At 45.1% G+C, this 24,468-nt stretch overlaps 1 protein-coding gene across 1 annotated transcript; it reads right to left on the bottom strand.

Moving 5' to 3' along the window:
- Positions 1–1,190: 1,190 nt before the first annotated feature.
- Positions 1,191–23,649, bottom strand: LOC132651914 (ubiquitin-like modifier-activating enzyme 1 Y). The gene is made up of 25 exons (XM_060376868.1): positions 23,572–23,649; positions 23,392–23,447; positions 23,139–23,307; positions 22,919–23,053; positions 22,581–22,687; positions 22,282–22,372; positions 21,599–21,731; positions 19,395–19,492; positions 19,154–19,300; positions 18,876–19,052; positions 18,663–18,767; positions 18,494–18,574; positions 18,021–18,176; positions 15,736–15,901; positions 15,315–15,511; positions 12,253–12,317; positions 11,850–12,045; positions 11,189–11,263; positions 10,906–11,095; positions 9,542–9,630; positions 2,586–2,678; positions 2,265–2,456; positions 1,680–1,781; positions 1,479–1,579; positions 1,191–1,326 (listed from the first exon to the last, which is right to left on the bottom strand). Exons 2-25 carry the CDS (start codon positions 23,442–23,444, stop codon positions 1,191–1,193), a joined length of 3,054 nt encoding a protein of 1,017 aa, XP_060232851.1. The 5' UTR covers positions 23,445–23,447; positions 23,572–23,649.
- Positions 23,650–24,468: the final 819 nt, after the last annotated feature.

Consider the following 24,468-nt stretch of genomic DNA (forward strand, 5'->3'; position numbering starts at 1 on the left):
CGAATGAAGAAAGATAAAACGATAACATATTTACAAATGCATTTTCTCCAGAATTGCTCCAAGACTAGACCCCTAATAGCTTGGAAAACATTACCCGTTGTCATATTTCCACCACGAGAAGAAGTAACAGCCAACCACATCACTACAATGAGCAGAGTTTTCTTTGTAAACCAATCTAACTCTTCACAACGCCTTCCAAGGTAAGTGTAAACAACAAGCCATTCGTGATCAGGAGGTCAGCACTGCAGAAAATAAAGGAATGTAAAATACAGATGAGGAAGCAAGGTATCCGAAATCACACCGCCTCGGGAATGAACACCTTTCCCGAAACCAGGAAAACTGCAAACATTTCAACTCAATACCACAAAGTCACCAGGAGAGTAGGACAGGAGAAAAGTCCTGAGTGAAGCAGAAGCGCCGGAGGGGTGCTTACAAGAGAGAGCACCCCTGGCCTAATGATACCCCTAAATGTCATTATTCAGCTGTCGAAAATAAAAGAGGCACATTTCATGACTGCCTAGCCAACAACAGCAATACCTAAAACTTAGGCAGGCAACTACACATTCAAAAATAATGACACACGCGTTAAGCAGCAATCAACTCTGAGACCCTTATTCCTAATAAGGCACCAACCTCTTACCCCTTTATTTCAGATGAGCAACTGGCAGGAGGGGAAAAAAAATCAAGACTAGAGTCTCTGCTTCATCTGACATCACTACGACTGGTATGTAGCAGGAGAAAAGAAAGGTTATATCAATGTTAGGTAAGCACTGACCTCCACACGATGGCCTTGCTGCCACAGGCTTCATTTCTCCCTAAGCAGAAACAGCAAGAGGAATGTCGGCATCACCCACATTTATGAGTCCAGCTGAAGTTTAACCTTCAGTATTGTTTTTGAATACTGGATAATGCCCATGCTGCTTCTGTGCAGCTGTTCTCTTGTCACCGTTTACCTGACACAGTGTAGAGTAAGGCATCCACAGTTGAGAGTAAGGGCTGCTGCCCTTGCAAGGAGAGGAAGACACACTACCTAAAGCCTGAAAATTTATTATTATGACTTTCAGTTCTAAACAGCGTAAAAAACAAAATCACTAAAAAAAAAACATCTTGGGAACAAGCAAGTCCGGACTCCGGGATCATCCTAACTACAAGGGTTTTGCTGTGGGCTGACAGAACTGAAAGAATGGAGTTCAACGGATGATGTATCGTACATAAGGAACCTCGATGTCCTCTCCACTCTCACTGTTGCAGCACAGCTCAAACACAAGGGTCTTTACACGATGGCCCAGTTTTCGCTTTAACACACGGCTCAAAATCTCTGTCATCCTGAAAATCAGGAAAAGTAAGAGTTAAGAGGGAAGAATAAAAGCCAAGGTCGGGGCAGAGGAGGGGAAAAGAACAGGAAGAATGAGAAGCACACTGGGATGCTGAGAATCCTCTATAAGGCTTCCATCCCACCAGCCCAGAGGCTAACTCACGGCTGATCCAAGCATTCCTTGAGCTTGGTGGCTGGCATAAAGAAGGAATAGAGCATGGATACACCCTGGGACAGCATGGTGATCTCCAGCTTGTGCACTGCCTGCAAAGGTTAGGAGAGATGTGTGAGTGGTGACTGTGAGATGGGACAGTGGTCAGTCAAATGTACACTTACGGCGACTTCAAGGAGGACGGAGCCCTACCTTAAAGTAGTCTAGAAACTGCCTGAGGGTCATCTCCTCTCCGCTGGGTTGCAGTCCCTGTACGTCAAAGCGATCCCACAATGTCCACTTCTGATCATAGTACTGGAGGACAAATACACGTGCTAAGGAAGGGGCTAACCCAAGCGCTGTTAACATGTTACAACTGCACTAACCATTGCTCTATTGTCAAACACACCCTTGTAGCATCATCTAACTGTGATCAGGAAGTCTGAATCTTTGTAATGAAAAGGACACACACCCTAAGACCCTGCTTTCTCCCTCCCTCATAGATCCCCATCAAGTATTTTGCCAGCACCCTTCTTGCTCTTTTTCGGTTTTGTCGAAACAGAACCTCGCACTCTAGCAATATCTGGCCTGCCCCACAATCAGGTAGCCTGTGTAGTTGATGAACGGACCAAAGTACCCAAAATTTACCTCAGTGACATAACACCTCATCTCCTGTGAAGGTTAGACATACACATGCGAGCACACTCCCGCTTGCACACGCACACACAGTGCTCATGAACTCATCATCTCCCTGAATGGTAACGTCAACATTTCCTATATTCTTTGTAGGTCCCGCACCTGGTGATAAGTTGGAGCTAGGGGTGCAGAGAAGCTAAAGAAAGGCAGAGCCAAGTTGATGAAACTGTTTTTGTAAGACTCCAGTTGTCGGTGTCCCTGAACCACCTTGTACAGCTCCAGACACACAAGGCCAACTACAGCTGCTGTGGTGGTTGCAATGGCTGGGATGATCTTCCCCGCAATCAGCTTGCTCTGTAAGACAGACAGTGACCAACAGGGATTAGCTACTGTTTAAGAGAAAGCAGGGGGTCTACGGAAGACTCAAAGGAAGGAAAAACAGCTTGGGGCAAGGGTCAATGGCAGGTCACAGACTCCTATTACCTGATGCCGGTCTGCAGGGGAAATGCCGTAGTTTTCAGCCCGGAGGTTGGATGCTGCCACAATGAAATCCATGTGGAAGTTGCTGTCATCATCCTTTTGGGAGTGGAGAAGTAGGACAGTGAATGGCTACTGAGGAGACAACTGTCTCCTCCAGCCACGTGCAATGAATGCAATGACCACAAGAAGTAACTGTGCTGTGTCCTGCAGGTCTTGTTCAAAGCAAAGTTTTTTGGTTTTTGTTTTTTTTTTCTTTTTCTTAGAGTGAAATGTAATTGTGGCGTCTCTCTCTAGCTTTTCCTTCTTCAAATCCATTCTAACTATCCTCTTCCCTGCTTGCTCTCTTTAAAAATTATGGCCCCATCTTGGTATGTTTAAAGATAACACCTAAATAGAACCTGCTCAGTCTGTGAGCATTACTTGGATTCCATGATTTCAGGGATGACAACTCGGTACTGAATAAACGCTGGAAAAGAGGGTTTCTCCTACTCTCAGCCTTCCCTCGTTGCCTGCCGTTCTTTGTTTATGAGTGGGGCCCAATAACCGTGCCCTCCCACTCCCCGCTCAGGTATTCAGTGCCTCTAAGGACTCTCTTCAAACACACTCCTATAAGGGAGGCGGGTAGGCTAACTGCAGACCTTCACCTCTCCTTCTGCTCCTCCAAGTCCAGTCCCCGACTATCATCCACAGCTTTGCAGCAGAATACCTGAAGCAGCCTTCTGACCCCCACCTCCTATAGGCCTTCCCCTCCTCATCTCCCTCTCCACATCTAGATCTGAAATCCAGGAGGCCCTCTGGTCTACAGGGAACTATAGGCCTCTCTGGTCCAGGAAACAGGCAGCCTAAATTTAACCAAGTCCTCGTGTCTACCTCAGCTCCTGCAAATCAAAAATTGCAGTCTCAAACCTCGCTCTGTAACAGTCTACTTGTGGCAGCATTCCACACCCACTTCATCTCTATATGTCCTACTGCTCTTCCTCTCCCTACACCCCTAATGGGTTTGTTCTGTCCCCTAATTCCAGCAGGCGTTCCCTGAGAAACCACAGAGCAACCTAGGCAGGGACGTCGGAAAGGGAACTGCAGATCATCACTTCTGCCTCAACTCCTCCAAGTTCAATCCTCTGGTCTCCTCTCGAGCTCTTTAGCAGAGCTAAAGAGCTGTGGTCTCTCCTAACTGTGTGCTCTCGTAACAAGGGCAATGACTATTCAGCTCCTGGTGAAACACTCTGCTTTCCCTCCCTGCAGTAAAGCACAGTTATCACCCCAAGCCCATTCCAATCCTTAAGTCTCAGTTCGCCACACCTTGAAACACATTTTACCTGGAAAACCCAGTCCCACACCTATCAAGACTCCAGAAGATTTTCCTATAGGCCTCACACAGCCTCCACACTCTCCTATAAAATACCAGGGAGAAAGAGAAGCCTATGAACAAAACACCCACCCAGCACAGAGAAGCCTGGGTTTCAGCACCTTGTACACCTAGAATTACAACCCTCCCTATCACAAATGCCTGGAGATTAAAACAAAATCAGTACCATCTGCCTCCATTAAAGCCCACCAACCCCGATACAGCAGGCCCAGCATGTCCACAGCACAAGTAAAAGGTCTTAAAACAGCCTGTTTGAAATGATAAAGGTCCTTAAAGAGGAAATACATCAGACATAAACAAATAAATCTCCTAAAGTAATCTTGGAAGCTGCAAACAGTGGAAGGACACGAATAAAACAGTTCAAGACCTGAGAGCGAAAATACAATCAAAACAGAAAACCCCAACTGATGGAAACCTGGTAATGAAAAATCCAGGAACTTAAACAGAAAATACAGAGGGGACACAGAATACAGGAGGTGGAAGAGAGAATCTCGGGTGGTGAAGATACCATAGAATAAATGAAGCCCACATCAAAGAACATGCTATATCTAAAGAGCTCCTGACACAAAACATCCAGAAAATCCGGGGCACCAAGAAAAGACCACATCTAACAATAGTGGGAATAGAGGAAGGAGAAGAATCCCAGCTCAAAGGCCCAGGATAATTTTCAACAAAATCTCAGAAAAAAATTCCCTACCACAAACAAACAAAGAAACAAATGCCTATCACAGTACAAGAAGCATACAGAACACGAAATAGACTTGAACCAGAAAGAAAGTCCTCTCATCTCCTAATAATCAAAACGCTAAAATATACAGAACAAAGAAAGAATATTAAATGCAGCAAGGGGAAAAGACCAAGTACTAAAGAATGGCTGACTTATTAGACTTATACCTGACTTCTCAAGTCTCCACATGTGTTCGTTCCATGGTGATGGAAGCAGGGACTGTCTCTGTCATGGACTCAGTGGCTGGCTCTTTGATCACCTCCGCCTGAGGGAGAAGCAGCCTTACCAGACCATGGAGGTAGACAACGGAGCCAGTCCTGAGGAGACTTGATAGGCTGGGGTCAGGGGGGAAGGGAAGGAGGACCTCCCCTATCAGTAGACTTGAGGAGGAGCATGGGAAGAGATGAGGAGGAGAAAATGGGACCGGGAGGCAAAGTGGGAGGGGGCTAAAGCTGGGGTACACTATAATTAATAAAACATTAATTTAATGAATAAATATAATTGAAAACCTTTTTAAAGACCACTATTACCACTTAAATCACATGTTGACCTTCACACACTGACAGTGGGAGACTTCAATACCCCTATCACGCCAATGGACTGGTCATCCAGACAAAACCTAGACAGAGAAACGTTGGAGCTGACTGAAGTTAGAAACCAAACAGACTTAACAGATATCTACAGAACATTTCACCCGAACGCGTAAGAGCATACCTTCTTCTAAGACCCCCAAGGAGCCTTAAAAATTGACCATGTGGCCAGACACAAAGAAGTGTCAACAGGTCCAAGAAAATCAAAACAACACTGCACATATCATTTCTGATCACCGTAGATTAAAGCTAGAGATCAACAACAGAAACAACAGAAACCTTACAAACTCATAAAAACTGAGCAAGGCCCTACTGAATGAAAAACAGGTCAAGGCAGAAATTAGAAACAAAACACTTTCTAGCACTGAAGGAAAATGAATATACAGCATGCCCAAACTTAAGGAACACAAGGAAGGCCATTTGAGCAGGAAAGTTCAGAGCACTAAGAGCCTACATTAGAAAGCAAAACAAAAACAGAAAGAAAACTTAAAGAGACGTCATAGTGGCAACTTAGCAGAACACCTGAAAGCTCTAGAAGAAAACGAAGAGCTCACACCAACGATAAGAAATAATCAAACTCAGGGTTAAAAGAAATCAATGAAACAACAGTTCGTTAATGGGGAAAAATCATTAAAGATTGACCAGATCTTTTATAATTTAATTAAAGGGCAGAAAGAGAATATCCAAATTAACAAAAATCCGCAACAAAAAGAGGGCTATGATTACAGACGCAGAAGAAACCTAAAGAATCATAAGGACAATACTTTAAAAACCAGTACTCCAAAAGCCAGGAGCAGTGCTGTACACCTGTCATCCTCCATTCTGGGAGGCAGAGGCAGGGGGACCTCTGTGGGTTCGAGAGCAGCCTCGTCTACAAAGGGAGTCCAGGACAGCCAGGGCTACACAGAGAAGAAACCCTGTCTTGAAAAATCAAAACACAAACAAACACACAAACAAACAGATAGACAGACAGACAGACAAAACCCTGTACTCCACCAAACCGGAAAATAAAAAAAAAAACTGGATAATTTGCTCCTCCATACTTTAGTAACACTTGCCAAAATTAAATAAAAATCAGATAAACAATTTTTAAAGACCTCTACCCTAGAGTGGAATAGAAGCAGCCTTTGAAAGTCTCCCAAACGAACAAAGTCTGGGGCCAGATATTTTAGCACAGGAGTTCACCAGACTTTTTGTTTTGTTTTGTGTTTGTTTTTATTTTTCGAGACAGGGCTTCACTGTGTAGCTTTAGCTGTGCTGGAAATGACTCTGTAGACCAGGCTGGCCTCGAACTCAGAGATCAACCTCCCTCTGCCACCCAAGTGCTGAGAGTAAAAGCATGCTCCACCACCACCACCACGGCTTTCAGAGAAGAGTTAATACCAATCCTCTACAAAAGACAATCAGAACTCTATTGCCCAAGTCCTTTGATGAGATCACAGTTACCCCTGATAATCAAACCACATAAAGACTGGAGGACAAAGAAAGAGAATTACAGACCAATTTCATTTGTGAACATTAATTCAAAGACAGTCAATAAACTGCTTGCAAACCTAATCCAAGAACACTTGGAAAACATCATCCACCATGACCAAGAAGCTTCAACCCAGCGATGCAGGGATGGTTCAATATGTAAAAAACAATAAAAGTGATTCACCATATAAACAAACCAAAATGAGAATATGGGGAGATATGGCTAAAATAATGGTGATGTGAGGGTATGCAGAAACCGAACAAAGTAGAAACTTCCTGAAAGCATTTACAAAAGGGGGTGGGGGCATGCAAGATAGAATGAAATCACCAAATGATGGGAGAGACAAAGTCCCCCCAACTGGCCACCTCTCGTCACAAAAAGAAGCTTCCAGGACTGGGATTGTGTTGCATCTGTCTGAGAAACTGGCCAAAGGGGTCCCAAGGGATCCCCAACTAATCCCAGCTGTTGCCAAGACTACAGGTTGCTCTTTTCAAGCTGACAGCTGAAGAAAAACATCTACACAACTCACTGAACATGGAAATGTCAAACTGGTACCTAGACAGAGCCCTCACCCCTACATTTCACTCTTTGGTACAGGAAGGTTCTCTGCATGCTATCAAAAGAGGAACATAAACATCAAGCCAGTCACAAAGCCTTCATCTACCATAGTGTCCTGCCTGCAACACATACTAGGTTAACACTGACACAAAGACTGGGGGGGTGGGGCAGGGAGGCCAAACGATGACTGACTTGACCTAAGACCCCACCACATGAGATGGAGCCATACCTGACACTGGGTGACTAAGAACCTGACAATAGATACTAAAGAGATGTAGTGAAGAGATCAAATGATACTGGTAAAAGCAAAAACAAAAACATAGTGAAAAATGATTCTTAATGACAGATATTCCACTACATTTATGAATCAATGTTGGTGTCTTATTACACCAACATCCAAAAATCTTCCTTCTTCAGCTGATAGGAACATAGAGACCCACAGCTGGATATTATGCAGAGAGTAAGAGATCTTGGAGCAGCCATCCCTCAATGGGACATCCACATGAAATCCCTCCTCTCTGAGCTCATGAAACCTATGGTAGAGGAGAGAACAGATACCACCAACCTCTTAAAGAAACACACACACACACACACACACACACACACACACACACACAGACTTGTATGCACCTCCTAACTCACGATGCGCTGTCTAACCTCTCCCAAACAGGATGTCTGACCTGGAGTGGTGGATTATGCCCAGTGTCACTCCATCAGAGATGAGCTGGAAGAACTTGAGGAAGGGGAAGAATATGATCAACGTAATTTTACATTTGAGAAGTTGTTTTAGTAGAAATAAATAGTCTACTGGTGTTGCCTTTGTTCAGGTCTTGTTTGGGCAGCCACACTGGTGAAATGGAGGGAAGAGGAGCAGAGAGAGGGTAAGAGCAAGAAGGGATGCAGGACAACAACAAAACTAGGCCCTCTAAATCAACTGAGCGAATCTCATATAAACCCTGCACAGGTCCCCTGAGTAAGTATTATGGCTTTCACTTAGTGGGTCTCTGTTTCTTGTGCCTTCCCCTGGGCTCTTTTCCTCTGTCGGTGGTTTGTCTTATCCAGCTCTGAGGTGATAGTTGTTTTATCCTATGTTATTTTGTTGTATTTGTAAAAAAATAAAAAATAAAAAAAAAATTAAAAAAAAATTGATGAATGAGCAAAACCTTTAGGGTCAAGGTTAACAACCAATCTGTCATTTATACCTGCAGGGAACAGGAACATCACTTTTCTCCTGTGGAGTGACAATGGGTATATCAACCATATCAGAGCAGGTCTCCTGTTTAGGAATAGTGGAACAATACCTAGAGGACTGGACAGTCTGTGTGTGCTTTTATTTTGTTAAGAGTTTGGTGGAGAGAGAGAGATAATGCAGACAGTCCTGATGAGACCTGATAGGCGGGTCAGCTGGAAGGACAGGACGACCTGCCTATCAGTGGACTGGGGAAGCAGCATTGGCAGAGAAATGAAAGGAAAGGGTGTTTGGAGGGTGCGAGGGAGGGGGCCACAGCTGGGATACAAACTGAATAAATTGTAATCAATTTAAAAAATGAATTTTTAAAAAGGGTTTGCTGGGACTCTCGCTGTTCTCTCTCTTGAGTGGTGTCTTGTTTTCCTGGTTTTGGAAAGTCTTATTGTTGTACTACATTTCTGTTGTTTTAGAGACAAATCATGGAAGTTGTGGTTGGGAATGATCTAGAAGGACTTGGGGAAGGAGATGAATATAATCAAAGTACATCTAAATGGAAAAAATGTCTATTGGTGTTGCCTTTGCTCAGGTCTTGTTTTGGGAAACTTCACTGTCAATTCTAGGAGACACAATCTCAAAGCAGTAGTGTTTGTTTGTTTGTTTGTTTGTTTGTTGTTTTTAATCAAAGGATATTACATTTTTTAAAACTTGCCTTCCAGTGCAGGACAAGTACTGTAGATGAACATATGAAATACAGACCATTTGGGGTTTGTGGAAATCAAGCCAGGGACTGGGAACCTAGCCAATTCCCAGAATTAGTCAAGTAATGAATCTTAAAAAAGGAGATGTTACCACACCTTTCCTAAACCAGCCTAATTCTTAACGGCATTCAAGCTATTCATTCTTATACTCACAGATCTAACTCTCTCCCTTCATCAAAGCAACTACTCTTTGAAACAGATGGCGACCACTGCAGGCCAACAATGTTTGACCAAAGCCTACTGCTAGGGCTCTGTGCCTACCATGCTAGACGTCCCAAGTAGCCCACCATATACCTTCTCAAAGTCAATGGGGTACATCTTGAATCCACGCAGCTTGTCTGGAGTAGGAAGTGAAATCTTGAGGTTCTCCAGATGGCTGTTATCTGCACAAAGTGAAAGACACCACAATCTCTGGTGAACCCATTGCACTGTCCAAGGTGAAGTCAGGAGTGAGTGGGTGGTGTTCAGGTAAAAGTATTTGAAAAGGAAAGGTATCGTGGAAGATGGAAGAGAAGGAGAGGTGAGAAAACACTTCCCTGCCCAAGGGATACAGGGATGAGGAATACAAACACACAAACACCTGAAGAACCTAAGTGACAAAGATGAACACATCATACAAGCAAGCAGCATGTTCATAATAGATCAAGGGTGGAAGGAAATAAATTAGTTATACGGCAACAAATTAACAGAGAAATATTCACACAGGAGTCTAATAAAGCCGTGACACAGAGAGAAAATTGTAGGAGTACATTAATGCATAGCCATCACACTAAAAAAAAAAAAAATAGATGAGACAGAGAAACACCTGGTATGATTTTGCTTCTCTGTAGTTGTGCTAAGATGGTATAGGGAGTGGTCAAAAAGACAAGAAAGTCGACAAATGTCTTCTGAAATGGGGAGGTGGTACAGGATGGTAGGAGCTGTTCGATGGGCATAGGATTTCAGTTTTGAAAGATGAAGATGACGGAGCTGGGAAAAAGTGATTCAGATAACTTCACATAAAGACAGACGTTAGTTAATGGAAAGAAAAGACAGGCAATCCTACAGGGAAGAGAAGCAGAGACTTAAATGAAGGAGGTGAAAGTCTGAAAAGGACATTGTTGGCCAAATACCAGAAGGAGACAACTACTACCTATGGGAAATTGAGTATCAACTGGGGAGATTGGGACAAGACAAGAGACTCTTCAGAGAGGTCAGAAGAGGAGATGGAGCATGACTCCAAGTGGGCTCCAAGTGTGGTGTGCTTCAAGCAAGACACAGAGTGGACACAAACACAGAGAAAAGTGTGAAGTAGATACCTGGGTGGGAAAAGAGACAACCTCTGTTACAAGACAAAGCAGCAGAAGGAGATGGCAGGGAGCATTCAGGTTTTGTTTGCAGGAAATGAATTCAAGAAGAAACAAGAAGGAGAATTCTGTAAAGTAATTCATATAAAGAAAGAATGAACCATTTACATAAACCCATACTGCAGAGAAAGGAGATACAGAAACTTGTTTTCCAAGCATGCACCCTAAAGTACAGACTCAAAGAAGACAGGCCAGGAAAATCGCAGAAACACAGTGAAAAGCATGGCCAGTGGCAAACACCAGAGGGCAGGGAGGCTTACAGGGAGAGGAAACAGACACATGAACCCTGAGCTAACTGCGGAGCTTTCTCACCAAGTGTGGCACTGATGCTCTGCAGCTCCTGCTCAGAAGCAGGGATCCTGATGCCAGACTTGGGAGAAAACTTGGGGACTGGCAGAGACTGTAGGAGTTTGGCCACAGCAGCACAGTCCTGGGATCCTCCTAGTCCGTATGTCTGGGCAAACAGGTTGGCAGCAGCCATCACATAATCCAGATGCAGGGGCTGAAAAGAAAGGCAGGGCAAAGGGTGAGGGTAGAGACAAACTCCCCACCCACCCACCGACCCACCCACCCACCGACCCAGGACAACTTTTACATTGGTTGTGTCAAAGGTGAGCGGATGTGGACAGCGTTTTGGTCCTGACCAAAAGAGTGCCCCAGAGCTCGTAACCTAGGAGAATGCAAAGGATGAAGAGGATGAGGGAGTAGGACACTCACACCATCCTCAGCTCATGAATCCCAGGCCCACCATTCTTGGAAATTCATGATGATCCCAACACACAACAAGACAAAACTTACCACTTTATATGAGGTACAAAACCGAAGGAATACTAAGAAATGCAAACTGATCCTTTCTAAACTCCCAAAAGACATTACCATACCTATTTCACAGACGATGTTCATCAAGACATTACCCATGATGTGACCCAGTGCCAACCACAGTTGGGAACTGGGACCAGAGATTGCTGTATGTGCTTAACTAGAGAACTTTCTCACCTCTGACCACGGCCCTCATGTGACATCAGATGTGACTCAGCCCACAAGTACAGGAAGAAAGGAAACTAAACCCCTTGCTTGTCACACAGGGAGAAGGAAAACACAAGTGCTTGCCCAAAGTACTGGCCTAAACCCTGCCTTGGGGTGCCCATGGCAGTTAAGCTGCCTGGAAGAAGCCATGGATAGTCATATATTGGACAGTAAGCATCCAATTTCCTGGAAATGTATTCAGCCCAATACACCCAGGGGGTAGAGAATACCTGGTCTGGAGGGAAGTTATGCAGCAACTGCTGGATGTTGTCAGAATACTGGGTGTGCCAGTGCCGGTAGGCCCAAGTCACACAGTCGGCCCAAGTACGTGGCCTCTGCAGGACCAGGCTGCGCTGTACAGCCTCCAGGACTTCCACAGGCTGGGTGCCTGCTAGCTGCAATGTTCGCTTCATGAATGTGGGGTCCCTGCCCAATGCAAACAGCTGGATTACATCAGGGGCCTAAAAGTAAGGTTTCTGGACTAGCCTATTTCTCCATGGAAAAGGCGACCCTGACCACCTCCCAGCACCTCCACCAGCACCAGGCTCAATCGACCATCTAACTCATCTCCTCTGCCTGAGTTGAGCAGATAGCATACCTTTGTTGGTTGGCAAGACAGTGTCTGGGACTTACGTGATATATTGGTTAACGTTTTCTGCTGACTGCTTGAAGAGCCCTTCAAACTCATTGCGAGCCCACTACAGACAGAGCACACAAATGTCATGTGCTTGTCAGCAATGCCCAACAAAATAGCGTTCTAGACACATTAGTGACTACTAGTTAGTAGAGCTTGCTCTGGGTGAAGACAGCATTCAACCTCTTGAATGAGGGGACCCACCTTCTCCAGAGCTTTCAACACCAATCTTAACACCTGTGGCCATTCTTTGCAGCCACTTATGTTATGTGTGAGACACTAGAAAGTTCATGGCAATACAGGTGTGATATGCTGGGATTTAAGAGAGATAGACAAAAAAAAAAAAAAAAAAAAAGAACAACAACAACAACAACTCACATTAGAAGAAGAATGATCCACAAGCAGTTATTAGGTTTGGGCAGAACAGTACCCATGACTCAACAGACACTGTCTACTCACTAAGGTTTCTGAGAGCTAGGACAAATTGCTGAAATGGCCTGAGACATCTATGTAGACACTGCACATACAGGTTCTGAATTCTAACTCTCACACACAATCCCCTGCTTTTATGACCCACTGCAGAAGAATAAACACCACTGCACACATCTGAATTTTAACTCTGTGATGTAACGATAGCATGAGCAGGCATCAAAGTTAGTGAATGAGTACATACCATACCACATGACTGACTACAATGGCAACCGCATACCCAACACTAAGCACTTTACCAAAGCTTATTGATAAGTGCTTTAATCACCCCCTGAGGTAGATATTACTTCAATGCACATTATCTCTGATAGGGATGCACATTTTTGCAGATAAGCAATCTGAGGATCTGGGAGGGAGCCTGCAAAGTACCTGAACACTGTCTAAACAAGTTTTCTGATTCTCTGTCTGCTGTGAAGACCCAGGGAACCATTCCATAACCTCTAGCAAGAAAACGGACATGGTTCCCTCAGCATTGGGTTTCTTCCGAACAGGGACAACCAGTCTCTTTGGGTGCTTTGGGGCCCGCAGTGCTGTCTGGGACGGTTGAGCCATGTGCACAGGCAGGCATGACTACACAACTCTACCGTACTCACCTAAAAACAAAAAAGTCATGAAATTTGCAGGCAAATAGATGAAACCAGGAGAGATCATCCTGAGTGAGGTAACCCAGAAACAGAAAGACAGGCATGGTCAACACTCACTAATAAGTGGATTCAGCCATGTAATATAGGACAACCATCTACAGACCTAAAGAACCCAAACACCAAGAAGGACCCTAGGGAGGATGCTTAAATCGCGTTCAGAATGCCAAACAGGATAGACACCAGTGGAAGAAAGGAAACAGGATGGGAGTCTACAATAGAGGGTCCTCTGAAAGAATCCACTCAATGGAGGAATGAAGCAGATGCCAATTTTGGGCAGAACAGAGGGTGTCTTAGAGAGAAAGAGAGGTAGGATTACAGGGACATGGGGGGGGGGTGGGAATGGACAGGAGCACCACACAGAGACCTAAAAACTCAAAGATCTGAGCCCAGGGGTTCCTGCAGAGACTAATGCACCAGCAGGGGACCATTCATGGAGAGGGCCTAGACCCCCTGCTCAGATGTGGCCAACTGACAGCTCAGTCTCCCTGTGGATCCCTGAGTGAGTGGAGCAGGGACTGCCCCTATCATGAACTCAGTCGAATGCTCTCTGATTACTTGCCCCTGGTGATGTAGCCTTGTCAGGCCACAGAGGAAGAGGATCCAAGCAGTCCTGATGAGACTTTACAGGGTATGGACAGGGGGCAATAGTGGAGAACTCCCCCTTTCAGTGGACTAGGGGAAGAGGGGAAGAGCGAGGGAGGGTTAGACTTGGGGGGACTGAATAGGGGGCTTCCACTGGGATACATAATGGATAAACTGTGAAGAAAAATATAAAAATTAAAAGAAATAGGACATGATAATGCAGCTGGACCTTTCCACAGCCTACTCCTTCCTGATCGCCAACTCCTTAGCACAGCCTCAGTGGTACTACACTGAGCCTATGACCAAACAGAAACAAAAACATCCTCTCAGCCCTGGGCTCTGGGTTTGGTTTCCACTGGACAGCATTCACTCTGTCCAGCCAGATGGCTCACAAGATTATGTACTTGACTACACAGGCAGAAGCAACACTGACTAACCAGCTGTTTAACAGACTTTGGGTAAGCGTTAAACAAACCAAAAATGCACTCACTATCAAAGGTAATTTTTCTAAATTACCTGCAGAGTCAACATTAGCTGGTTTGTGTAGCAGAAAGCATTGTTTATACAGGCCGTTCTCACTCTTCAGATCATGTCCAATGACCTTCCTGTACCTCTTTCAAAAATGAAAAGCTTAAGGTTCTTTAATTTTTGAACTTGAGATAGTTTTTTCACACAATATATTTTTATTGTATTTTTGACTTCTGCCAAGGCCTCCGAGACTCCCTCCCTGCCTAACCCATGTGGTATCTCTCAAGAAAACACAATAAAAGTAAAAACCCAGAGAAGTAAAGGGACAGAAACCCATTTGCAAGAGAAGAAATACCAAAACAGAAGCGAGCAAGAAAAACAAGAAGGCCATGTGGCCACCTACTCCTAGGCATGGGGCCTACCCTGAAATGTGCTTGATAGACCCAGTAACAGTCCATTGTAGACAACGATTTTTCCCTTTCTGAGCAGGTTTCACTCTTCCTGCTCAGAGGCAGGACAATGTATGGACTTCTTCTTTGTGCTGGGATTTTGCTTGGTTTGAACTTGTGCAATCTTGCGAGTGCTGTCAACAGAGGTGGAGGACACCAAAGGAACACCTGCTAGATATACATCACCTATGGGCTAATACAGGTAAGTAAGACCTCAGAGACTGTGACAGCACACCCAGGATGTGCAAAAAGGTAGAGTTCTTTTTAAATGAAAGGATTCACTGACAGGTTCTCTGGCAGTAGGTATACAGCCACAGGATGTATTCCAGACACAGAAACACACAGGAAACTGTAATCTGCAGCACGAGACAGAAAAAGGCGGAATGACTTAACCCTTCCAAGCCTCCCATTTCTCCCAAAGATGTTCACCTGCAGGGTGTGCTCAATGGCATTGGGGAAGTTCTTCAGTGTGCAGATAGGGATATATTTCTCAGGTGGGTCCTGGCTAGAGCTGTAAGATTCTGTCAAGAAGGGAACAACCACCTGCACGTTGCCCTTGGTGCCCAGTGTGCCTGATTCCAGCAGAGGCTTACGGTAGTACACACAACGGCAGTCCATGTACAAACCTTCGGCGAGATGGGGAGAAATGGAAGATAAGCAGCAAGAATGTTTGGATACGGTAGGACCACAGGCCAGCCTGGTCTACAGAGTGAGTTACAGGACAGCCCAGGCTACACAGAGAAACTCAGTCTCAAAACCCCAAGACAAGGCAGCAACACAAGCAACACACACACACACACACACACACACACACTACCCTGCTCTTGTCCTCATAAAGCTGCAAACTTACGGGCATCCACATTGTCCAGGGCATTGGCCACACCATCAATGTTTTGGAAGAAGTCATCATCATACACGTGTTCTGTCTCAGGGCCTACTCGATTCTGGTGGCTGAACACCGTGATGTGTGGGTTTATGTTTCGCACTGCTGCAGCAGCAGTCTCAGACTTTAACTTCTGGGTGAGAATATGGAAAAAGGAGCTGATTCCCATATACCCACAAAACAAAATGTCACACAGATATCCTGAGATTTATCTCCAGAAGGGCAAAAGAAGGCTCAAGGTGAACCAGGCTCCAATCGTGTCAGCCCCAAGGGATACTTCAAAGGAGATTACGGACCACAGGATGCTCTTTTATGACAGCTATATTCTCAGATCTCTATGGCTTAAGGATTATAAAGGAAGTTTGGGACCACAGAATATTTTGAGTCTTGTGAAATAGGTATTTCCTTAGCTTGTACATTCTCTGAGTCTCTCTCTCCCCCTCTCTCTGGGTGTGTGTTTACACTTGAATGCAAGTGTCCTCAAGTCAGAAGGTGAGTAGAAAGAAAAACTGAAACAAGACACGAGGTCAGAATGAGCTAATAGCTACTGTATTTTCAGTTAATGGCATCAGGAGTAACCCAAATAGAAACACAGACAGAGTGAGTTATGTTCTACTTCTCCAACAGCTCCTCTGGTTCCACTTTCACTTGTGGCCTCCTCCACTTGGACTCTCTAATCTTTAAATACCACACAGCCCAATATCATCTTTCCTCAGGCTACTGCAAACCTGGCGCGGTCAACTGTTTGCTTTCATACCCTGTTTCATCACGGAAATGCCAATTTCCCTACGAGAAAATTCTTCCTAAGCACTGAACACCAGCACCCCCGGTATTTCCAAAAGCTAACTTCTCTGTTTCTACTTCTCTTACACACGTCTGGCATCCTAACATTAACCATACGCCACATATTCATAAGACATATTCATATTCATAGGACAGTCTCCAAAAGAGCCTCTTGGGATTTAGGTCATATGAACCACAACTTCCCATGTTAGAATTTTAAGCAGAATATTTAAAAGCACTAATAAGCATTTATCGTGAAAACACTTCCAGCATAGAATTCCTGAGGAGTCACAGCATATTCAGATTTTTCTAAGTATGTTTCAGGTGATGTCCTCTCTTCTGACACCTATTGTTTGTTGGTTTCTTTGGTCGGTTGGTTTTGGAGACAGGTCTCTCTCTGTGTAGCCCTGACTGTCCTGGAATTCACTCTGTTACAGCGGGCCAGTGTCTGCCTCCCGAGTGCTGGCATTAAAGGCGTGTACACCGCCACACCACACCTGAAAATACAGCTATATTTTTATATCCATGGCACTCCTACATCTGTTTTTAGGTGCAGCTTTAAAAAAGTTTATGAAGGAGAGCGGGGAAAACAGAGTATTCTCTTGAAGTGTTTTATTTTGTTTTAAAGATTCTGTTTTAGTTTTTGTTTAGTGCATGTTAACCATGACAGGCTATCTTTTGCTTCTTGTATTTGCTGTGCAGCCCAGGCTTGTCCTAATTTCTGGCTTCAGCCTCCCACTTATGGCAGTCTTTGCTAGAGACTGCAAAAGCTGCAATAGCTAACTCTGATTTGATTTTTTGTTGTTGTTGTTGTTGTTGTTATTTTTGTTTGTTTGTTTTAGTTACCACAGACTAGTCATCTGGAAAACAGCTTCACTGAACTAACAAAGGCTCCCAGAAAGTATGGAAGAAACTTGTCCTTTCCACTGGCAGAACGAGCTGGGTGAGGGAAGACAAACAGTATTCAATACCACTTAAGTAATCTCTGAGTCGTGTAGACTCAGTGTTACAGAGAGAGGAGATCAAAATGCACTCAGGAAGTTTCTCCCTTGTTCCAAACCTTCCCATCACAGAGGGCCACGAACATTCCTTACCTCAGTTTTCTAAATCAAGAGTCTAGAATGCTTAGTGTGAAATGAAGCCAAGGAAAGGTGGACTATGAGCAAGTCGAGGTCGTACTGACCTGTACGGAATCCACAATCATGCCTCTATTAACCCACTTCTCACAATGTCACATCTGCCTTGAAGAAACATCCAAGCTTGGGTGGAGAGGGAAAACCAGGCAAAGGAAGGAATAGGACAGGAAATAACATCAACTGAACTCGTTCCAGAATGACTGAAATACAGGAAGGAAGTAAAGAAAAGGGCAGAAACTAAAGAAAGCAGAAACGTGTAAACCACTTGGATCAGAATCAAAGAGATGAGAGAAAGACATGCCATCCCATCCCATCCCATCCCATCCCACTCACGGTGACATCCCAGGGACGGAAGAGAAACTGACGGTTCAGGTTTGACTTTTCAATGGTGTCCATATCTGTAACTGTGATTTCTCCATCCTCTCCACAGCCAAGGCCAATCATGGCAAAGTTCTTGAGCAGCTCACAACCGATGGCACCTGCACCCACCTAAAAGTTGGTAAACAGTCTGATCTGAGTGAATAATGGTGGCACACGGTAAGCCACTCCTTATTCCCATAAGAAAACAACAAGAGAACACAAGACTGTGCAGTACCAAACGTTCAAGGCACAGGGCTGGAAAACTCCTCTGCGTGACTGAGGGAGGAGGAGGAGGAAACACAGAATCATGTAGCCTTTCCTTGACCAACCAAAACACAGAAGAGGTGATGTGATCAGGACATGAAAACCAAAAGATCCCTCCCCAAAAAGGATCAGGGTGAGAGAGATGCTGGAGAGGGTGGAGGGAAGCCATTAGTGTCAACTACCAGGAAGTACTTCTGCTTGCCAAGCTTCTCTTGTAGGTCTGATCCAAACACAGCCACTTGCCCATCGTAACGGTTCTGACGCTGGATTTATGTGGATGAATAGAGACTGGTTACAGAGAGCCTTCCCTCAAGAGGTTCCCAAAGTTTCCCTTTGTTCCCAACAACCTACCGGCACGCACTTTTCTTCCATGAAGGCCACTCTGTGCTCTGGGAGACATTCAAGGGCATCAAAGTACAGCCACTGCCTAATGGGCATAAACTTTCCAGAACAAGCCTGGGGAAGGAGTGCTGTCAGTAGCCAAACTGGAAGTGACAGGGACTGAAAGGCAGTCATGGAATCGGATGCACACAGCAGTCCATACCCTTTCCCACTCATGCTAACCTTCATGACCTCCTGGGCAGCCAAGCCACCAATGAAGGCATTCATGGGTGCCAGATCCCCAGCAGCTACATAAGACAACTTCCGGATGAGGTCTATGTCCAGGCAATCCTGCTGAACTGCTGGCAAAGCTTGAGCATTCACAGCTTGTGCTAAGGTCACCACTTCTGCAGCATCCTCCTGGTCGGACCCAGAGAGAATCCATCATGCCCTACTGGAGGTAAAACAGGCACAGGGAATAGACAAATCTGGGGTTCCTGGCTGGCTTCCCACTCACTTACCTCATTATGGGGTCGAGGCGGCCTGCTGTGTTGAGTACAGAACTGATGCAGGGCCTGGAAGCCAATGTGCAGCTGAGCAGGGCGACAACACTTAGCAAAATCTGTTACCACAAAATCTGGCTCTGCCAAGGAGGCAAGTAGGGGTTTCTGTAGACGATGGAGCATTGACACCAGATGTGAACAACCTACAAATCTCCAAAGCACTCCTTCATGCACCCATGGCCCCTCCCCAACTACTCACAAAACTGATCTTCCGAGATACTTTCACTTGACTGACAATGCCTCCACGGATGTACTCAGAGAAGCTGGTGGTATCACAGATACTAAAGGTATAGGGACCTGAAAGATGAAAAAGATGGAGAGGACTGCCAGCCCATGCAGTGCCCATCTGCTGTCCTAAGACCAAGTACAAAAACCAAGCCTAAGACACAGCAGCCTTTATTTTATTTTATTTTATTATTTTTATTTTTTTATTTATTTCAAGCATGCTGTACTCAAGACATGGAAAAGAAAACAAAACACTCCCAAAGTCACAGGAGTATACAAGTCTTATCCCAGCACTTCAGAAGTCACCTCAAGGGGATTCAGAGTACAAAAACAGCCAGTTCAAAGTGTGCACATAGCAGGCAGAATACAACAAACTCACTAATACCATGAAAGGAAAGTACCACCAAGTCTGGCTTCTGTTTCAAGTTCTGTCCAAGATTTAGTTCAGTGGTTGAGAGTGCTTCCTGCTCCACAAAGACAGGAGTTTGGTTAATTTCCAGCACCTACCCCATACAGCTCACAACTGTCTGTAGCTCTCACTGCAGGGCATCCCGGAACACATACACACACAAATTCAAAACAAGAGAAAAAAAAATCTACCTCTCCCAAGCTTTATGTACTACCTCTGTAAAGACACAAGCCACAGGGCCTAACTTTTCTTACAGGGGTTCTGGGGGATCAAACTCTCCAGAACACTTACACAAACCAAGAACTTTACCAACTATACCAATGTTCACCATAGTGAGAACTGCTATACCAATGTTCTCTACGCTAGACTATGTTTCAATGTTAGTTAGGGAATAACAAGAAAAAAAATGTGTTCATGTTCAAAAACAAGGAATTTTTCTTCCGTTATTTCTTGATTTGGAGACAAGGGTTCACATAGCCCAAGATGGCCTATTGCTCTATAACTAAGGCTGACCTTCAACTCCTAATCCTTCTGAATCCACCTCCTCAGTGCCAGAATTACGTCAGGTGCATGACGTCATCCACAGTGGTACAGAGTTTCCCTTTCTTACGAATCATTTCTATGAGCAGGGACCCTGGGGTGGAGGGCTACATACAAAACAACTTTTAAGAGTCTTCACAGTCCTTTCCATCACTGCTCAGTTTCCGCCATGAAGAAAGGCTTCCTATAAGCATCACCTCGAGTACTCAGAATCACACTCATCCAGGTCTGGACAATACAAAGGAGTTGAGGCCCAAGGTTAAGAAGATTAATCCAGAATAAAGTTCAGCATGCCAGTACAACTGGAGCCAACATCAAAGATGTAAGACTCACAAGTATCTTGCATCTATCAAACAGTATCAAACACCATGCGTCTCTTGACGGTGGTTGTTGACACACCTCACTTCATTTAGGTTTCCCCAAGTTTCTTAACCTATTCCCTCTACAGAAGCTTTATTAGTCTCACAAGTCTTTGCTGGGATGCACTGAATGTGGCTAACTGCATACACAAATTTCTGTACTATAGATTCTTAACATCACGACCATACAAGCCTTCAGAAACTTTCTCAGTGAAGCAGGTTCGATGACTGAGATGTGAGCCCTCAGGACTCCTCTGCCCCTGACGCCCACTGAAGCTGCAGTGGTCACCTGTGTGCCATCCGGACTGCACAACGTGGCTATTCTAAATTCAGACTCGGCACCAACACTTAGAGAGGCAATGCTCTTGCAAACTGAGCAGTCTTTCCAGAACCCAGCTTACTGATCTTACCTCACAGAAAGGACGTAGTCGCCTAGTCCTTTCATAGCTTAAGGAGAAAATTAAGCTGTCTAAACTACAACCAATAGAGGGAAAAGTCAAGAGGGAATAAACCAACAGCCAAAAGGGAATAAACCCACAGTCACTGGGCTGTTTAACAATAAGCAATGCACTTCACACACACAGGCACACACACACAGGCACGCATACTCCCCCCCACACACACACAGAATGAGAGATGATGCAGTGGGGATGGAGAGACACAAGTTAAAAGGCTCTGTTTCATCAGGGCATGGTGGCTCATGGCTTTACTCCCAGCACTCAGGAGGCAGAGGCAAGTGGACTCTTCTGAGACCACTTTTACAAGTTGCAGAGTGACCTCTTGGCTCCTCAGACAGCCAATATCACAGAGCCATTCTTCCCTTTATTCTTTGCTATCACTTCTCACCCTCCTTCCCCAGGCTTGCCGTACCCAGAACTTTGATCTCTATGGGACCAATGCCATTCAGTTCACTCATGCCCTGAACTTCTGTGAAAGAGACAAAGTCGCCACTCTCAAATCCGTGCCGTGATTCCTCCAAACAGGTGACAAGCCCTGGATTTTCCTGGTTGAGGAAAGAAAAAAGAGTTAGCTTTAAGCCTAGCACAGTGTGGCATGCTTACAGTAGTACCACCACCGTGGAAGCTGAGGCAGAACCCCAACCTGAATTCAAAGCTAGTCTTAAGTACGTTCCTGAGAACATCTCAAAGGCAGACGCAAAAACCAGCACGACCCACAAACAAACAAAAACACAAAAAACACCAAGGATTTACAGTCAAGCACAGGTTGCCAGCAGGTAAGGGCAACTACTAGTTAGAGGTGCTTGATTTACCTCGGGGATAGGCTGCTCACCTAATTAGTGGTCAGATCCCACATTCAACAGTCAGACAGAGGTAGGGGAAGAAAAAAAAAGGGGAGGGGAGACAGGAAAATAAGAAAAAAAATGAGGGAGTAAGAAAGGAAAAGAAAACATCAAGAACACAGAAAGATGAGAAAGGAAGGAGTGCAGGCTGCAGAAAGAACGGGGAGAAGCAGAGAACAAGAAAAGGAGAGGAAAGAGGAAGAACAACTGCTGTCTACCTCTGACTGAGATCCTATGCAGCTGGCCTCCTTACCTTGGTGATCATTGCAACCATGGCGCTGAGTGGCTGTTCCCCATTTGAATCAGTGAGAATCATTTCCTCTCCAAAGTCACAGAACAGTTGTCTAGGGAGGGAGGCGACAGGCGTGGTGCTTTGGACCAAGCACAGGGCCTTCCAGCACTTTAAGGTACTGGAACAGATCCTACACCCCTCAGACCACTCAAGAGAAATAAAAAAGCATTTCAAATCTGGTTGGTGGAGGAGAACATGAAGGTTTGGGGGACTCTTCGCCTAGCTGGCAGAAGTTAGACAACAAAGAGGCAAGCACTCACCCCACCAGGCCCCGAGTGTCTGCTACCACCAGCTTGATTCCATGGCTATGGCAGAATTCACCCACCTGCAGCTGATATTCCAAAGGAGCACTGGTAAGAACCACCACCTGTAAAGACCAAGAGGCTCACGCTCTTACAAGGGCTCGGGAATTATGTATGCAGGTGCTGTGCTTCAGATGTCACTGTAACACAGCCCCCTTCTACAAAAGAATCTGCCCCTCTGGGGAGCTCTAAGTGCCACCTACCCCACCTCATTTTCCAGGACAAAAAACCAGTCATACTGCCACAGCCGAAATGACAGCAAAGATGAAAGAATAAGGCAGGAGGCAGGAGGGTACCTGAAAACCAGTAAGGAAGCTCCCATTTAAGGGTCCAGTGTAGGCGTGCACAGGCACGTAACTGTTGAGTTCGGCAAGGCGCGGCTGGGATATCTCAGCTCGGTTTTTGCCAATATCTTCTTCACGCAGGTAGAACTATAAAGTCGGTGTGGAAAGATAGGACTGAAACATATGCAGTGCACATGCTGGCGCCTAGGCAAGGAGAAACAAAAAGAGATACCTGGGAAGACAGATCAGCCCACTGGGCAGTACCCTGGTCATGGAGAGTGACAGCCTTAACCCCACCAAGGATGATATTTTTGGCAATTTCCACACCCAGGCCCTGCAGGCCTGATATCAGCACACTGGAAGCCTGGAGATGCTTCATCGCCTCATGACCTAGCACATACCTGTCAACAAAGAACTCTAGGTTACAGTTTGGCCCACTCTGTGCCTCCTCCCAATCTCCACTTCCCATCCTGGACACCACTCACAGCTGACGAGAGTAAAGGCTTTCATCTATGTCCATTTCCTTGTTTTTCGACATTGCCTGAAGACGAGCACAGAGTTCCAGCGGAGATAAAATGGTAATGGAACTTAAGATATATGAAAAGACAGTGGTGCTTTACCACTCCCTCCTCTTGTTTCCATCTTGACAGGAGCCACATACTCACCTTGGTTGGCCCTGGGGGTATTTCACACAAAGTAGAATAGGCAGGAGACCAATTAGAATCCAGCTTAGAGTCTGGCCCAGACACTCTTGTGACTCCCGGACATCTGAAGAAACAGGAAACATATCACAGCTGAGGTACATGTGTGGCAGGGACTTTCTGCTGGTATCCCTTCATAGAGGTTGACACCAGCACTGCTATCTTAAGAGATACCGTAGGCCAAACGGCCAGCATCTAAGCAGTAGATATTCTGACAGTTCACATTCCAAAAAAATCCAGTGCTTAGACACTGGTTACACCTGAATTCTGCCTGGGCTTCTCCAAACAATAAAACTGAATCCCACTTTTGAGAGTAGAGGTCAGTTAGCGGCCCCAGGAAAGTTCATGAGGCCAATGCACACTTTCAAGGGAACGTTAAGAATTTCTAAGGCTCTGGCACAATTTTTTTGTAATAGGTTGGCTCTAAATGCCCACAGTTTCTATTTTGTGTCTTTAATCTTTAGTAGTTTTATCTGGAAGGTACTAAGGGTAACCTGAAGAGGGTGCTGAGACCTTTAAAACTGGAGGCTATTCCACAAAAAGTACATGCACCACATTTCTTCAATACAATGTGCAGTTCTAAGGCCGGGTGATCACGAGAGACAAATAAGATAGTAAAAGCCAGATGCTGGGTCTAATTGTGCACTTACATAAAACATCTGCTCTGAGGACTCTCTCCAGAGTCACATGTAGACTCTAGCTCTCTAAATAGGAATCCAAGGTGCAAAAGGAATCTTACTGAAACTGTTAGGCTGGATCTGTTAGGTAGGAGACTTGGACAGTGATTCAAGCCCACCTGATTCCCTTCTCCTTTCTAGAGCTTCCAGGGGAATCCAGGAATTGTTTCTGAAGGAAAAAAAT

This window comes from Meriones unguiculatus (genome assembly GCF_030254825.1).
Source record: "Meriones unguiculatus strain TT.TT164.6M chromosome Y unlocalized genomic scaffold, Bangor_MerUng_6.1 ChrY_unordered_Scaffold_35, whole genome shotgun sequence".
Taxonomy (NCBI): Eukaryota; Metazoa; Chordata; class Mammalia; order Rodentia; family Muridae; genus Meriones; species Meriones unguiculatus.

Coding starts and splice junctions, on each gene's coding strand:
- LOC132651914 (XM_060376868.1), bottom strand. CDS start 23,444: ATGTCGAAAAACAAGGAAATGGACATAGATGAAAGCCTTTACTCTCGT. Junction 18,177..18,493: donor GCAAGCAGAAGTACTTCCTG/GTAGTTGACACT, acceptor ACCAACTTTTAG/GTGGGTGCAGGTGCCATCGG. Junction 15,512..15,735: donor CCTGGACAATGTGGATGCCC/GTAAGTTTGCAG, acceptor ATCTCGCCGAAG/GTTTGTACATGGACTGCCGT.